The sequence below is a fragment of the Silurus aristotelis genome, assembly GCF_946808225.1.
Source record: "Silurus aristotelis genome assembly, chromosome: 19".
NCBI classification, from domain to species: Eukaryota; Metazoa; Chordata; class Actinopteri; order Siluriformes; family Siluridae; genus Silurus; species Silurus aristotelis.
The window spans coordinates 10249405-10268057 of NC_139592.1; the positions used below are offsets into that span (position 1 = coordinate 10249405).

Sequence of the window (18653 nt, forward strand, 5' to 3'; positions counted from 1 at the left end):
ACGATTTTGTGTCTCTATGTCACACATGCAGCCAGAGAGATGAGGAGGGTTCATATCTGTATATTCTCTATGTCATATGATAATACTCATATTGGTTAGGTTAAGCTAGGTTAGGTTTATTGTCAATGTCAGAGTACAAGGACAGAGACAATACAGTTTGCATTAAACCAGGTGCAATTGAGTTATCAATGTTTAGGTAAAGGTGAAGAGTTTGATGCAATTCAAGAATGCAAACAGCAATAAGGTTTAATTATCTAAGTAACTTAAATCACATGTGTGGTTTTCATTACAATGTCAGTTGGTGGTTTTCTTCCCTCATATATAAAGATTAACAGTCTTAAGTGATTTTGTGTAAAGTGTTTGCTTTTATATTGACCAGAACCTCAATGTTTATTCCAACAAGTATAAAAGCATGCACTTTCAGTAATATTGATTTACATATTAAAATTAATGTTTTAGATATATTGCGCTATCATACTAAATAATACCCATTTAGAAATCATATTGGGGAACCAGTATGCAGTTAAATTACATGTGGCTTATATAATCAATAATTCGAATAGAAAAATACAGTCTTAAAATTAAAACACACCAAATGTACTGTACAAACCAATGGGGAAACATGGAACTAAGGAAGCTGGTCATATGACTTAATAATAAACATTTGTAATTGCAGCAGTAGCAGTAGCAATAGAAAGGCAGTTCATCATGCAAACCGTACAGATCGAAGATATTACCTGATTTTATTTTATGTGATTTATTTATATTTGTGCGGGCATTAGGTTCAGAGAAACAGAATGCAGAGTTTGATATTAACAATAAGAACACCAGGTGGCAGAGTTTGAAACGGGTATCTGACACAGTATCAGGCTGACACACGACAAAATATGACCTCTAAAAGTAAATAAAACAGCACTAAGCTATAGCACTATACTATATATATATAAAATAACTAATATTTAAGACCTAACAATAAAGTGTCTAGGAGTCTCAAGATCCATAAGTAAAGAAAAGTGGAATATCCTTAGAACCTTGGACCAGTGTCGTAAGTTCAAAGTGTCTTTATTTGGTCTTATTATTAAATATATAGAATTGGGTTGAGGAAAAACATATGATAGCAAAGCACTAGAAGATTTAAATTCGGAGTATAAATATAAATATATATATATATATATATATATATATATATATATATATATATATATATATATATATATATATATATATATATATATATATATAGTATAGTATATATAGTATATATATATATATATATATATATATATATATATATATATATATATATATATATATATATATATATATATATATATATATATAATTATAGCAGAACTAAAGAAATGTATTTAGGTATGCGGGAAATTAAGTCAGGAATTTAGGAAGATACAGGCCAGGTTGTTAAATATTTCCATTTCTTATGTATATATAATACTATATAATAACCAAATGTCAGCAAAATTAGCTGTACAGCTAATACATCAAAAATGGTAAAAGCTTTTTATCACTTGCACCTTCTAGTAATATGTTGGCTATCTTAATTTCTGTAAAATGTGATTTGAAATTATTGCTGACATTAACCATTAATAGTAACCTATGTAATAATGAATTTGCTAAAAAATAAACGTTTCAATCTGTAATGCATATTTTAGGGTGAAATTTATTCCCACATTGGGGTGAAAGGTTTTTTTTTACAGTGCTAAAAGTTTATTTATTGTTTATTTCGCTGCCAGCTTTAGTGTATACCATTTGCATGTCAGCCGCTCACCTTTGCCCCACGCCACCAGAGGCCGGACCTGCATGCCCCTGAGTGTCTATTCCCAGATAGACGTTAAAGCCCACACTTTTACACACCCTATATCACACTCCACTTTATCTGCTAAGCTCTGTTTCCTGCTTAATGGTTTCCAGCTCATCTAGATGGGCTGGTAGCTCCGGTTGTCTCTGATTACAATGCATGAATATGTGTGGTGTTGTGTGAGAGAAGGGGCAGGTGCTATTTAAAGCAGGGTATCTGCCCACGTGGCTCTATTACTCTCTGTCCTGCTTCTGTACTTTCCTCACTCTTCCCTTTGCTTGTGCTTGATTGAGTCCTCTTGTGGAGCAGCATCAAGTCCGAGGTCACTCAGGTGGGTGGGCAGATGTTTGCCACACACAGAAGCAGTCTTACTGAGTTGCGTGTGAGCCATGGTGGCCGCCGCCTCAGCCGACAACAGAGTTTCCCTTCGGAACCCCTACAGGTGCCCAAGGGGGGCAGCAGTGGGAGAAGGAGCAGCAGCAGCAGTGGCCGGCTCCTTTCGCTCTCCTTCAGTGAGAGCATGCGGAGCGAAATTGACCGTTACCTGTCTGAGCAGAGTCTGTGCCCAGTGCACCCAGACAGAAGTAATCATGAGCTGAAGGGGCTAAAAGAAGTGCGTGCAGCTGCTCAGCTCAAGAATCTGGAGGACTTTCTAAGGAGCAATGATGTGTCTCTGCAGGATTGTGTGGCCTATCATACAGGCATGAAGTACAGGTAAGAAAGCAACATGAAAAAAAGATGAAAAAACAAAACAAAACAAAACAGACTACTGGAAGTGAATGAAACGCTTTTTTTTTGCTGATAAGGTGCTGTTACTATACTGCTATTTTTAGGTTGTGTGTTTCTGAAGTTTCTTTAGAGAAGTGATGCTTTGCATGGAGCATTCTGTTTGCATAAGAAGTGTTTAGTTTGTTAAAATCATTTTGGCATCAGATTATGTAAATACAACATCGTATGTGTATACATGACAAAGATAAATGGCTTTGAGTGGTATAAACGAGTGTATGTGTTTATTCCTTGTGACTAGTGTTAACATTTTGTAACTGGTACCTATGTTCTTTAAATTATTTTTAATTTCATCACAGTGACTATACTTTTGTTTATCATTTGTTGTCACTTTAAATGTTTATTATGAATATTTTGGCTGTGTGCATGTGACTTCCACCCTGATAGTGAACAGAAGGTTCCTGCACCAGCCCTCTCTTTATGTGGCCTGGATTAAAAGATGTTCTTTTATTAACTTCTCTCTGCTCAAATTTTAATGTGACTCTCATATGCGTGAAACTGTATTAGTCTTACACCTGAAGTTATTGTGTGTAATTGTTCTTAAAAAGCTTACTGTAAGTGGTAGGAAAGCTTTACCATGCTTACTGTTTCTTTGTAGTGGTTAGAAAAATAGTTTTAGCTGCACACATTTGCTTTTGTATAGAATATTAATATCTTTTCAGTTATTAGACTGTAATTGGAGAGTACAAAGGGCATCAAGATGTAGGTGTATTTTCACTTTGTAAGAGTAGAAAAATATTTTAAAAAGAAGATTAGTTTAGTAATAGAATAGTAATATATAATAGGAAATGCTAGCAAGTTATAGCTGGTGTAGCTAAAAACAAATAAGACTATGCACTACCGCATAGCAGCATTACAGAAAAGCATTAATGTGCTGGCTTAGCAGTGATGTAAATCATTAAGTTTCACAGCCTACACACTTTATAATGCATCGGGTTACAGAAGTGCTTATACAGAAGCCTTTAGCTACTTTAAAAGGTGCCGGCATTTACAGGTGTTGCCCACTGTCTGCTCTCACAGCAAAAATAACATTTGAGCAAGTAAAAATGCATAGTCAAAGGTATTCAGTTCTTATATTATTACAGTAAACCAAATGTATAAAATAATGAACGATTTTACAATGCATTTTTATTATTGACACTTTTAATGGCCGTATTATATGATACAAAATAATTCTCTAATTAAATTATTTACAGTATAATTAAATAAGATTTAAAAATACGGATAATATATTACATTTAAACAGTAAATTAGTTAAAGAATTTTTTTTTGTAATGAGCAATATTTCCAGGCATTTAAACAAGTCACTATAATTGTATTATTAATTTTATTTCTTGCTTAAAATCATTGGGGGGAAAATAGAAATAAGTTAAATAATTTTTTCCCCTTATTGTAATCATATAACATTCAATTTTAGATAGAATTGACTATATCCAGAATATTATTATTATTGCTGTCATTTTTGCAGTGCTAAAAGTTGTTTCAGCATGTAATTGTTTATTAGTTGGGACTGTTCTTTCTGGTGATTGTTGATGATTTAGTAGTTGTGATTGGTGTTTACACACATAATAAGACGTGCTATTACTCCTGCTATTCCTTAGCTCTCCACTGTGTGCCACTACTTTCATAAATATTCTCCTACTTCCACAAATCCCCATGCTGCTAAAAATATGGATGATAATCCACATACCAACAACACAATGATATGTATTCTGTCACAGATGGCATTATGGCTCTTTCTTGAAATTAACCCCCCCCATATTTGTAAATGCACACAGTGCCCACTATATTGACGTTTTGAATGCTAAGCCAAGTATTTAGCTTATTTGGAGCTTCTTAATAACGGAAATGGAGATGATGCACAACTGATTAAATCACGTTCTTATATGTCCATTAAAAAAATGACTGTATATGAAGTATGTTAGAGATATTCCATTCATTAATGACAACGATACTGTTCAATTACAGCATAAGGAAGATGTTCCTTATTCAGTCATTTAAATACAATTAACAGAGGTGGCTGCAGCTTTAAAGCCAAGAAAGATTGATATAGCAGTTGTGAATAATAGTGATGTCAGGCTGTTTACAAAATGGCTACACTATAAAGCCATACGCTTGTGCATACTCTCTCTCTCTCTCTCTCTCTCTCTCTCTCTCTCTCTCTATATATATATATATATATATATATATATATATATATATATATATATATATATATATATATATATATATATATATATATATAAAAATTCCAAATATTTCTTTATAAGTGTCACTTCTAAATATTTCTTTACTAGTGTCTAGTAATTTTTTATGAACTCTAAAATGCACAAAGTCACAAAATTATTCAGCTTTCCAGTTTTAACAAATGTATTAAAATATTATTTTTGTGAATAATAATGTATGTATGCCAATGGCCTTTCAGTGCTAGTACAAGAACCATTTTTAGTTGCTCTCAAGCATAATAATTACTATGTAATAGACCACATTGGGTTCCTGTGAGAATATTCTCTTTCTTTCCCCTCAGCCCTGTCTCTTTTTGACAAGGTTAATGAAACACAATGCTTTTCTGCTCTACCTGCTTCTCAATTTTTCTCCTCATGTGTTTTCTCCTTTTTGCATTAGATATATTTTCAGGTGTATTTCATTTGATTTGAGACTTGTATGTGGCATATATATATATATATATATATATATATATATATATATATATATATATATATATATATATATATATATATATATATATATATATATATATATACATACATACATACATACATACATGTATGTATGTATGTATGTATATATATACATACATACATACATGTATGTATGTATGTATATATATATATACATACATACATACATGTATGGCTGTGAGAGAGAGAGGCATTTCACATAATGGAGGGTGGATCTATGATGATCGCAAATGTTATTTAAAATGGTATTTTATGAGTTACTTAGTAGCTCCTAGTTTCAGAACCACTAATGACTGTAAAAGACTGTAGAAAGAACATTACTTATAATCTTACATTCGAGTGCTTATGTTAGTTCTCATTCTCCAGTGTTCTGTATTGATTAAAGATTTATAATCACACTTTTGATATTACCCAAATGAGAATGGGTTCCCCTTTTGAGTTTGGTTCCTCTCAAGGTTTCTTCCTCATAACATCCAAGGGAGTTGCTTCTAAGGGATTAATGCACACCATTCACCTTAATTCTTTAAATTCTGTAAAGCTGCTTTGAGACAATATCTGTTGTGAAAAGCGCTATAGAAATAAACTTGACTTGACTTGAATACCATTTTATTAAAGTAGGAAACCCAGTTAAGACAACCTCTACACTACAACCGCAACTGTGCCACCTACATCATCTGGAGCAGTTCAGAATCTATATTTGTCTAATAACATGTCAAAAACATACAAAATCTAAATAAAATACATCATACTCACCAGAGATGCATACTCCTAATGCATACTCACATAATTTGCACCGCTCCTCAGAGGCTGTAAGCCAGTGGTATCACTCGTAGGCATTGGTCTGGAAGTGGGGAACAAACCCTTTCCCGGGCTAACTAGCTTCGGGGTTGGCTGACCTCGACTCATGATGTCTAGCTTTTCTGGAAAAGTACGCCTTGAAAATGGATTTTTAAGTATGTCCAAGAGATTTCTCCTCCTCCATAGGCATAAAAAAAGTGTAACTGATGTATTAATGTGTGCAGCTCGCTACACACGTGTTTTTCCAGTCATGCATTGCTTTCTTTCGGCTTCTCCCATTAGGGGTCGCCACAGCGGATCCTCCGCACGTTTGATTTCGCACATGTTTTTACGCTGGATGCCCTTCCTAACGCAACCCTCCCCAATTTATCCGGGCTTGGGACTGGCACTGAGAGTGGCTGGGGATGGTTCCCTGACCGGGGATCGAACCCGGGCCGCAACGGTGAGAGCGCTGCATCTTAACCACTAGACCACCAGGGGACGAACTTGGCTTAAAAGTTTCCCTCTGACCAACCAATTAGAGGACGGAAAAAATGCTGACGCTATTCTGGGCCAGCTAGCTCTGAAATCTGATTGGTTAAAGAAACAGACCAATTGCTAATATAGTTTAAGGTACATTGGCCAGCACTAGTTTGAAGGCAATGGGCAGATTAAATTAACATGGCAGCACATAGAGGCTGAAATCTAACATCCAGCATGGAAGCAGTGCAGCCAAGAGAAACGCTATGAAATGAAGAGAATAAACTGTTGATTAATAAATTAATAGAATTTCATGGAACAAATATTAGAATTTTAGTTGTAAATGTAGGTCAGTGCTTCTGATCGTGTTTATGCCAGCAGAAAAGGCTGACTGCCCACCACTGATATATATGTGTGTGTATGTGTGTGTGTGTGTGTGTATATATACAGTGAGGAAAATAAGTATTTGAACACTCTGCTATTTTGCAAGTTCTCCCACTTAGAAATCATGGAGGGGTCTGAAATTGTCATCGTAGGTGCATGTCCACTGTGAGAGACATAATCTAAAAAAAAAATCCAGAAATCACAATGTATGATTTTTAAACTATTTTTTTGTATGATACAGCTGCAAATAAGTATTTGAACACCTGAGAAAGTCAATGTTAATATTTGGTACAGGAGCCTTTGTTTGCAATTACAGAGGTAGTATTTTCTGTAGTTTTTCACCAGGTTTGCACACACTGCAGGAGGGATTTTGGCCCACTCCTCCACACAGATCTTCTCTAGATCAGTCAGGTTTCTGGCCTGTCGCTGAGAAACACGGAGTTTGAGTTCCCTCTAAAGATTCTCTACTGGGTTTAGGTCTGGAGACTGGCTAGGCCACGCCAGAACCTTGATATGCTTCTTACAGAGCCACTCCTTGGTTATCCTGGCTGTGTGCTTCAGGTCATTGTCATGTTGGAAGACCCAGCCTCGACCCATCTTCAATGCTCTAACTGAGGGAAGGAGGTTTTTCCCCAAAATCTCGCAATACATGGCCCCGGTCATCCTCTCCTTAATACAGTGCAGTCGCCCTGTCCCATGTGCAGAAAAACACCCCCAAAGCATGATGCTACCACCCCCATGCTTCACAGTAGGGATGGTGTTCTTGGGATGGTACTCATCATTCTTTTTTCTCCAAACACGTTTAGTGTAATTATGACCCAAAAGTTCTATTTTGGTCTCATCTGACCACATGACTTTCTCCCATGACTCCTCTGGATCATCCAAATGGTCATTGGCAAACTTAAGACATGCCTGGACATGTGCTGGTTTAAGCAGGGGAACCTTCCGTGCCATGCATGATTTCAAACCATGACGTCTTAGTGTATTACCAACAGTAACCTTGGAAACAGTGGTCCCAGCTCTTTTCAGGTCATTGACCAGCTCCTCCCATGTAGTTCTGGGCTGATTTCTCACCTTCCTTCTCATTGAGACCCCACGAGGTGAGATCTTGCATGGAGCCCCAGTCCAAGGGAGATTGACAGTCATGTTTAGCTTCTTCCATTTTCTAATGATTGCTCCAACAGTGGACCTTTTTTCACCAAGCTGCTTGGCAATTTCCCCGTAGCCCTTTCCAGCCTTGTGGAGGTACAATTTTGTCTCTAGTGTCTTTGGACAGCTCTTTGGTCTTGGCCATGTTAGTAGTTGGATTCTTACTGATTGTATGGGGTGGACAGGTGTCTTTATGCAGCTAACGACCTCAAACAGGTGCATCTAATTTAGGATAATAAATGTAGTGGAGGTGGACTTTTAAAGGCAGACTAACAGGTCTTTGAGGGTCAGAATTCTAGCTGATAGACAGGTGTTCAAATACTTATTTGCAGCTGTATCATACAAATAAATAGTTTCAAAATCATATATTGTGATTTCTGGATTTTTTTTTTTAGATTATGTCTCTCACAGTGGACATGCACCTACGACGACAATTTCAGACCCCTTCATGATTTCTAAGTGGGAGAACTTGCAAAATAGCAGAGTGTTCAAATACTTATTTTCCTCACTGTATATATATATATATATATATATATATATATATATATATATATATATATATATATATATATATATATATATATATATATATATATATATATATATATACATAATTTTTTTTATAATAAGAATAAAAAAAAGTATAAAATGTACAAATTCTAATTAATAAAAGTGACAGAAAATCAAAAAGGAGATGCAGCTTTTTTTATGGCATGCCACTGTAACTAAGAACAGCTAGAGTCTGATTTAAGCCATCAGGCAAACTGCATAAACATTCTGCAAATAGTCTGGGGATCAGTGAGCACTGCCAAAAAAGGGCTAGAGGCAGACCAAACATAGTGACTCAAATATTCTTCAGAGGGTCTGGGTAATGTGAATTTGTGAAGTCATTTAATAAACTGTCTATCACCATGTCACTTTATTTAATTCATTTAGGCCCATATTTCTGATTAAAGTGCACCGGAGAGGTCTGCTATGGTTGATGTTGTGGTCTATTTTAATATTATTTTTTTGACATTTATTGCAAATGTATCAAATATACTGTAGTTTTGTATACAAAATCAACTGACAGCCCATAATGTCAAGAGAAATGTTTCATGCCCTTATGAATAATGCCATCAGCTTCCTGCCTTTCCTTCCAGTCATACCCAGATAAAGACTTGTGCGGATTTATTCGAAAGAAGGTTGAGTTGGTTTTACTTAGAATGACATTCTTGTTCTGCAGGGGTTAGTGGCTGTTGTCATGGAGCTGTATAATGTACTTGTGAATTTGTGTGTGCCTGTGTGCATGTGTGTGTGTGCATGTGTGTGTGTGTGTGTGTGTGTGTGTGTGTGTGTGTGTGTGTGTGTGTGTGTGTGTGTGTGTGTGTGTGTGTGTGTGTTTGTGGAAGAAAAACATTGAGAAAGAAAGTGTTTTACCTCGGGGTCTACAACTTGACTCAATATGCTTGCATTTTGTGAGTTTGAAGCTGCATGGTCAATATGCAATCTGGCCACCAAAGTTTCCTTCATCTCTCTGACCTCAGTGAGGGCTTTTGTGGCTGCCATGTGCTATTTTCGAGGGCTGAATTTATGTGGACTTTTCCAGCCTTATTGTCGAGTGTGCACTGAATTGGAAACTGGCCTGGAAAAGGCAGTCATGTATGCAAATTAAAAGGCCTGGTCTCAGTCTGAGCATTTCTGATAGCAGCAGAGCACTTGATATGCAAGCAGATGTATGATAGATGCTCAATTCATTTTGCTTACACTTATGCATCTTTTAGAGCCAGCTAACATATGGTATTTTGTTGTCTCCTGTAGCGTTCTGTTTAATTTGTTGATTATTGCTGGCTTTTTGTTTTGCTGCGTTGAATAAATTCATACACTTGTGGTTGCAGCAGCTGTCCTTTTGTTGGACTTGCATTTTGCTTTGCTTTGTGCCACACTGCACACCTGGCATTAAACTACATTCTCAGAGTTTTACATTTATTTTACCAAGATAAATGAAAAAGTATAAAATAAATAAATAAATGAGGTATTTTACTAGAATTTGACCGTTAACAAGTCATATAATAATCAAGTTGGTCCTCTTCTGGAGCACATGCATGATTGCTGAAATGTGTGTGAAACAACTGCCATTAGTTTCAAATCAGCTTAGTGAATATTTCTCACACATATTTCGCTATTAGGCAAGCCAGCTGTCCCTTTACTGCCATCACTCTCTTGTATAGGAGTTGTCAAAAATAATAGGCTTTTTTCACTAGTCACTTTTTCACTAGTCATTTTTCACTAGTTTATATATATATATATATATATATATATATATATATATATATATATATATATATATATATATATATATATATATATATATATATATATATTTATATATATATATATATATATATATGTGTGTGTGTGTGTGTGTGTGTGTGTGTGTGTGTGTGTGTAATTATGTAATTAGGTCTGCAACTAATGATTATTTTGATTATTGATTACTTGATTATTGAATTAATTAATTAACTGTATGAAACCCTAATTCAGTGTATTTATGTATAAAAGTGTAAAAGTTTAACTATCTTTAATAAAGCTTATAGTGGCTGTTTGTTTAGAAGTGCATGGGGGATTTCTCCTTTAACAAATTCACTCATGCTGGGCTATTTTTTATTTCTATAAAAAGTTGAAACCATGTTTAAAAAATCTATATAAAACTAAATACAACATAGTTTTGATATATAAAAAAAAAAAAAAAGATATTTTGTTCAGTTGTGAAGATATATAAGCATCTAGAATATATTTTGAATTAAATTTAGTATAATAATTAAATGATATATGCATAAATTGAGTATACAAACATATAAGTTAACAGATAAGTTATTTAATAAGAAAACAGATAAGTTAACTGTTGCAGTAGACAAATTCTATAAAGAGAGATTGGAACGGAGATATGCAGCAAGCTAACAGGCGGAAAATCACAACAGTGACTAAAAATGTAATTATGCTGTTAATAGCTGCTTTTATATTTGGTGTTTGTTCGCACAGTTTTAATTGAATCCATCATGTTGAGCGAAGTAATTGCGTAACCTGATCCTCATGAGTCACGCCAGAACAGATCCAGTGTGACTGTCCTGAAGTTAGTCATTCGTCGACAGTGAATTTCATATATACATAATATACTGTGCTGAAATTCTTAAGCTTGAGGTGCTCAAGTCTTTTTAAAGCAATCTTAAGTATATAACATAGTATGCTTAGAAAAATGTATGCATATTCTTTGTGTGCCAGCCTTTTTTTGCTTTAATATTCTTGCCTGATTTCAGGCTAAAGAAAAAAAAATTACTGATTATGAATTTATTTATTTATTTCTCGTAACCACTTTATCCTTATCATGTCCTGTTTGGATACTTACTGTCTAGGTTCTGTGCAATGGAATCTCAAAGTGCTTTCAGTACTCCACTTTTTTTTCCTAATGGACGCTCCTGTCTGTGGCTGTATATAGGATAATGTGTCATGATTAGTATTTCTTTAGTATGGGAAAGTTTTGTGTTTGCACCTAATTGGATATTCAATATCGTTCCCAGGTTGCACAATCAATCTTGACTTTGCATTCTGATTGGTTGGCCACAGGTTCGTCAAAACAGACAAAAGTCTGCACTGAAATAGTCATATAGAAAATGTGTTTCTCGAAAATGGATTTTTAAGTATGTCGGAGACCAAATAAGTTTCTCTTACTCACACACACACACACACACACACACACACACACACACACACACACACACACACACACACAGTATTACACATAAACTATATATACGTATACGTAAAAATATATATACGTATATATGTGTGTGTGTGTGTGTGTATATATATATATATATATATATATATATATATATATATATATATATATATATATATATATATATATATATATATATATATATATATATATACACGCACGCACACACGCACGCATGCACGCACACACACACACACACACACACACAAACACACACACACACACACACACACACACACACACACACACACACACACACACACACACACACACACACACAGTATTACACAAAAACACAGAAGTGAACATGACAAAACTGTGTCCAAAGTGTCAATATTTTGTGTGAGCATCATTGTTATATAGCACTGTCTTAATTATATTGGCCATGAAATTCACCAGAGCTGCACAGGTTGTTGCTGGGATCCTCTATCAATCTTCCAAATGACCTGGTAAGAGCTTTTAGTTTGTGTGCTTCCCCCTTCTTAGTGAATTGTGAATTATTGTGAATTATGCAGGTTCAGGAGGATAATCCATGTTTAACCAACTCAACAACTATGAGGTATTAATTTAGTACCCTGGCCAGTGGCTCACTCTGTTCTGTCAATCAAAATATGACCTATATCACCTGATATGGCCAACCAATCATGAAAGCCTTATGGTTTACAGGTTGCAGTTTGCAAGTGGCTTTTTTTTATTATATGTAACCTTCGGTTACGATTATGGTTATTTTCAACATATCCTAGTTACTACCATGTACTAATAATGTAGCATGACACTCGGCAATGATGACACTGAGCTTAAGAATGGAACAATGGCCTTTGTTTCAATGCATATGTAGGCTTTAATTTACATTCAAAAGATCAGCTCTCTTGCTTAAACCTGAACACAATGGCACTTATGGCTGGGTGCTCTGAGTGTTCTGAGTTTAGCCAGGAAAAATAAAAACACATATTGCTGGGCTGAAGTGTGTGTGTCATTGGCATGGTCATTGTGGACTATTGTGTTTATTTTTTTTTTTACCTCTGTCCTCTTCTGATTTTCAAGTTCAAGTCTTCCATGGTGTGTCCATTCCATCTGTTGAGTATGGCTATTACAATTAAATGATTTACATGTAACTGCTTTATGTCTGTTTTCTGTTCAATACTGAGCTTACCAAGGTTGCTCATTTATTGACCTAACTGACATTTAAATCTAGGCCATGAATCCCTAAAGTGATCTTATTCATGTAGGCTTTACAGACTGGCTTTGTGACAATGGATTATGTGTTAGATTTATTCTCTGAGGGTGACATTTATATGCAAGGACTAAAAAGAGTGCTCAGTCTTGTCTTCCTGGTCACAGTTTCACACTGTGGTGGCCTGGGAAAAACCTTTACATTTACTACTATATTATAATGATGGAAAGCCACAGCACTTTAAATGCCTGGTTACCCAAAAAATCAAACGGGAGAGAATTACTGCTTCCAATAGCTACCAGCTTCAGATTTAAAGCACTAATGCTTGTTTACCTCATTTTGAGTACTGCATACCTAATTTACTTTATTATGAGTACTTGTTTACCTCATTTTTAGTCTTTTCTGTACTGGCACCCCAGTGATGGAATTTAGTCATTGGTGGTCTTCAAATGAAGACTGAAGAGTAAAGACACGTCTGGTTAGTTGGCTGTTGCTTTACTAACTCATATGTACTCCTCTCTAACAGATTTGATATGATATTGATGATATTCCTAGATCGGGACCTGTTTATAGTAGCTACAAAAATGCTGGAAATGTAAAGCAAATGTAAAGAAAAATAAGTTGTGGTTGATTGAAATCATCAGACATTTGTCAGTTAAAGCTTCATCTGGTTAAAGGTTCTTAACTTCGTCTTCCTATTTCACTTGTTGCTATAAGACCATTAGGAACTCCATTTCCTTCCTCTAAGGCTGGCATTGCTTCAGTCCTCAGGGTTAAAAAATTGCAGCACAAAGTGCACTGGTGTTAATCGTTTGCTCTGGGATGACAGTAGGACCGGTGGGTGCTGGAGTCTGACTAACAGTGTCTTTGTGTGTCTTTACATCAGGAACCTACATGACACATATTGCACATTTACATGCGCTGTGCTATCGTGACCAGTAGCATCATTTACTTCCCATTTTGTTGTTTGACTTCTGCCAATTTGCTTTATCCTTTCAAATACTTTTAAAGATTTTATTCAAGATTCACAAACATAGACACAAACATAATAATTCACAAAATACAACTTGCAGTCAAATGTATTATGTATATATTTAATAAAGCATTCTTTGTAAATACAGTTATAATTTGATATAGTCAACACAATTTTGTGATCAGATACATATGTCAGTTAACATCATCATCATCATCATCTTCTCCCGCTTATCCGTAATTCGGGTCGCGGGGGCAGCAGTCTAAGCAGATTCCCCAGACACTTCTCCGTGTCCAGGGATCGGGCTGTCAAGGCCCCCGCCTTCGACTGCTGCCCAAACAATCAGTTAACAATCACCTAGAATGATGAAGTCCATTTTACAGATGGGACAAAAGTATTTCTGTAGCAATTTAGTGTTTAATGCTGTTTAGGGCTCACATGAACCAACCTTATTGTGTTCCATATTATCAAATAAGCACATCTTAATTATTTTTTTTTATATTTTTTGTGGCCAGATGACCTTCCTGTGCAGTAAAAAAAAAGGTATTCACATGAAATAGATAGATATGAAAGCACATTTTTCATTTAGATAGAAAGCTCGGAAGTAAACAAAGCAGAAATAGTTTTTACATTTTAAACAAATTACCACAAATATTTATTAGGAATTTACAGTTACAACTTACAGTTAACAATGACAGCACTTTTTAAATAATTATCTCTTTTTTCATTTAATTGGTTCTGATGTTAGGCAAAATTTATTTCACAGCTGAATAGCAAAAGATGCATAGTTCAGTGCTTAAGTACTTCATGCATGGATTATGTTTTGGTGATGTTGTTCAGATTGTCTCACATTTTTCATACTTTGAATATGTTTCCTGATTTGGTAGAGAAAAAAGAAAAGCTCGTTTATACAACTTGATTAAATTAGTCCTTCTCACATCTGCAGTGCATTCACACCGACTATTCTATAAAGAAGCCACTTACCTTCCAGAAGCATAGTGAAATAGCAGTAGCATGGAATGTTTTTTTCAGGGGGGTATTTTAGAGGACTTCTAAATAAGATTTGGGTGAATAGTCATCAATAATTATTTAACGCATTCTGCACAGCCTGCAATATACTAACATACTGTGCAGCTATACTATAATAAAATAATGCTGATGTTATAACATATGTTATGACGTTTGAACCTTTAAACTGTCTTATATTTGTTTATTTTATTGTAGTTCACTTGATCTCAACCTTTAGTTTTAACAATCCTCTTATATAGTTATGTACAGTATTTATAACACAGATTAAAAAAAAAAAGTACTTATACAGTAAATACATAATCTGGCTACTCTAAATTCTATCACAAATGCATATGTAATTCATACAGTTTTTATAGGTTGTAGCTCCCCAGCTATTCTTTCCTTCATTTTGTGTTGCTTGGGTGAATGGAGTGCTGCTAAATTTAGGAGGCACGGCCCTGTCCTGTTTTTTTCTCTTGAATTTATGGTCTGTTGTGTCTAGATGCCATAAAAGTCCATGTTTCATCAAAAGAACACAACACGCTGTACACTCAGAGCCAGCTGAGTTCATGCTGTCATTTTTACCCATTTGTAAAACTGTGCAATACTGAATATGAATATGGGAATACAAATAATTATTTAATTAATTAAACATTAATAAGTACCTATGCAAAAATACTACTGGTCACAACCCAGTTGTGTATGACATCTAGTAGAATATTGAGTCTGTGAATATTTAATATTCCTAAAGGTCTAGTGCTTCAATAAGAGTGGGGTAAGAGTTTGAGATCATAATAATTAGTGTAAGTGGATGGAAGAAGAGGAGTTACATTGCATTATGCATTCTTGCTCACTTGAGGTTAATTTTAATGCAGATCAGAATGCATAATCCCACTGTTTAACTCAAAATCCTATTCATCTAAAAAGCGCATGGCTACCCAGCATGATTTGTGAAACCATTTATTTGAATAAAAAACATATTTTTTCCAATAATTTGCTGAAATATTCTATACTGTAATAAGGTCTTAGCATAGAATGATTGTTGGTGCTGCCGCTTTACACTTTGCCTTATTTTATGTCTCTGTTGCTCAGTTATGCCTGGCATGTGTGTGTGTGTGTGTGTGTGTGTGTGTGTGTGTGTGTGTGTGTGTGTGTGTGTGTGTGTGTTGTGTGTGTGTGTGTGTCCTTTCTTTGCTGCTGCTGTAGTCTTTTTGTCATGCTTAGGCAGAGTAGAATATCAGATGCAAGCAGATCTCAAAGAATAGCTGGAGGTAATTCCTTCCCACTGGCTTTTCTATCCATTTGCTCTTGTGGGCATTTTTCTTCCCGATCTCTCTTAACTAATCAGTATTACTGATCAGGAAACTGTTAGAAATTAACAGCATGCCTGAACGTAAAAGTGGATGTGAAAAGGAGCACAAGAGTCACTGGGGAGAGTGTAGAAAAGAGCTGAAAGGCGGGGATCGGAATACCATGACTTTGTAGTGAGAGCTCAGTGGAGCGTGGAGAGCTGGAGCGTGACGTGGTAGGATGAGGAGTTTCTTCCGATGTAATCAGTCTCCCACACACGCTCAGAGGCGCTACTTCATGCACACATTGTGACATCTCTCCTAACCAATACTGATCTTTTGTAAAGAGCACCAGGTAATCCTTACTTACTGGAGAGCCAATATATCAGTCTGCTATCTCTTCAACTGCTTCTGTCATCGTCTGGGCTGACAGGGATGGGAATTGCCTGAGGAAACAATACTTCATTTAAAAAGGGGAAACCCCCTAAGTACCTGCTGTGAGGAGATTTTAAGACATCTTGAGCTCCCACCCACTGCATCAAACACTGCATATTTTGCTGACAGCATGCAGGTCTCTTTTGTGTGTACGGACCACCGGGCTGTAAGCCGTAGTACTGAGGACCGGCTAAATCGGCAGAATGCTGGTAGCCCTAACCTGGGCACCAAGAATAAGTTTCGTACTGTAGCCATGGTTGCACGGAGCCTGGGCCAGCTCTCTGTGCAAAACCTGCCTTCATCCAGTGACCACTGCGTCCGAAATGGCATGAAGTATAGGTAAGAGAAACCATTTACAGTTGATTTATATATTAGAGTAAAATAAAATGAATGACAGTGTGTTGTTTCTGGCAGATGATAATTGGATACCTTTATGTTTTTAAAGAGTGTATGGAATTGTGTATTTATTTTCTATATCATACCTTTTTGTAAATTCTGGACAATAAATTTTTAGGTTCCTTGAACCTAAAATATGTCTGAATGTACTAAAATAAGTACATTTCTCTATGTAATATTTGACATGTCAATTATGAATGCACAAAATCACCCAATACATATAAGTACAAGACCCAGCAACAAAAAAGGGACTTTTTTATAGCATTATAAATTTGATAATCTCCTTTGCATGGAAATAGTCTATGTTCCTATGGTCTTATGGTCTAGGAGTTAATCTACACCAGAATGTATTTTTTTAACAATGAACTTTAAATGTACTTTTCCCATAGATGTGCAGTATAGTGTGCCATTCTTAAATTAAATTAATTCCTCACTGATTCTTCCGTTCTGTAATTTTAGCTAATAGCACATCAAAAGCACTTTGTAAGAACATAGGATAATGTACACTATATCCGACCTTCATATTAATCTAATCTGTAACTGAACACCACTCTTTTCTCTGAAAGGCAGTCTCACTATGTACTGCTATTTCAAATGGCTTGTGTGTTCCATACTTTCACATCTAATTATAGAATCACTTTAACTTGCTGTAACTTTTAAATGAAAGAAAGAGTTGTGTTTCAGGTTACAATGACATGCTGTAAAGTTTTTAAAATTCAGACAGCAGTTTAGTTTATGATATCATTGTTGTCCATCCAAATAATCTGATTCTGGATTTTCATTCTTTTCAAAGTTAAATAACCATATTCAATCATTTAGTGCTAATATTGGAACAGATGGTTGGAAAAGCTACGACCTTGGAAAAGCTACTCTAAATACTCTAAAAACAAGAGCTTCAGCAGAAGAATATAAAATATTTGTTTTGAGATGTGTATAGATATACAGATATGTAGCTCGGTGTCACTGTGTGTAAGTTCACATAAATGTCTTTCATTTACATACACACAACCTGTATGGTTAGAGCATGCAGCATATTTGATCCATGCCTGTTTCAATTTTAAAAGGGATCCCCCTTGGGTATGCAGTTACGTTGCTCCATTCTAAATTGGCAGTGTGATTTGAAAGTACACCCTGTGGAAGCTTCCCCCTACACACGCAGACAAACAAGTGCACTCTGCAGCACTCCCTATTTCCCACTGTGGAATGAATTAATTAATGATCAGAAGCCTTTGCTTCTTTACCATTTACATCTAGCTATAACAGTGGAGACGGAACAGGAGGAACTAATAAGTAAATGATGTATTCATGCAGAGTGAGAACCACCCAATTTATTATATGTATGTGTGTGTGTAAAAAGCCTGTGGTTCCTGTCTTTTACTATATCAGCTGTAAATAATAGAGTCACTTCAATCTGACTGGCCAACAATGAAGATGGATTCATGCTGATGGGTCCATTACACAAGTCCCTCACAGTTTGACACAAAGATATCAATTTCAAGTGCTGGG

General features: G+C 35.5%; 1 protein-coding gene across 9 annotated transcripts in view; it reads left to right on the forward strand.

The window, feature by feature from the left end:
• kcnab2b (potassium voltage-gated channel subfamily A regulatory beta subunit 2b) overlaps positions 1-18653 on the forward strand; it is a 71138-nt gene that overhangs the window by 16373 nt on the left and 36112 nt on the right. For 2 of the 9 annotated variants that reach the window (XM_083569969.1, XM_083569967.1), the window contains exon 2: positions 2126-2530. The exons of 3 other annotated variants lie outside the window; for them this stretch is intronic. In XM_083569969.1, the coding sequence (XP_083426095.1) occupies positions 2160-2530 (371 nt within the window). In that variant the 5' untranslated portion in view covers positions 2126-2159. Of the gene's footprint in view, positions 1-2043; positions 2531-16266; positions 17091-18653 lie in introns of those variants that run through there. 4 more of the 9 variants (XM_083569970.1, XM_083569968.1, XM_083569972.1 and 1 more) reach the window with 4 other exon arrangements.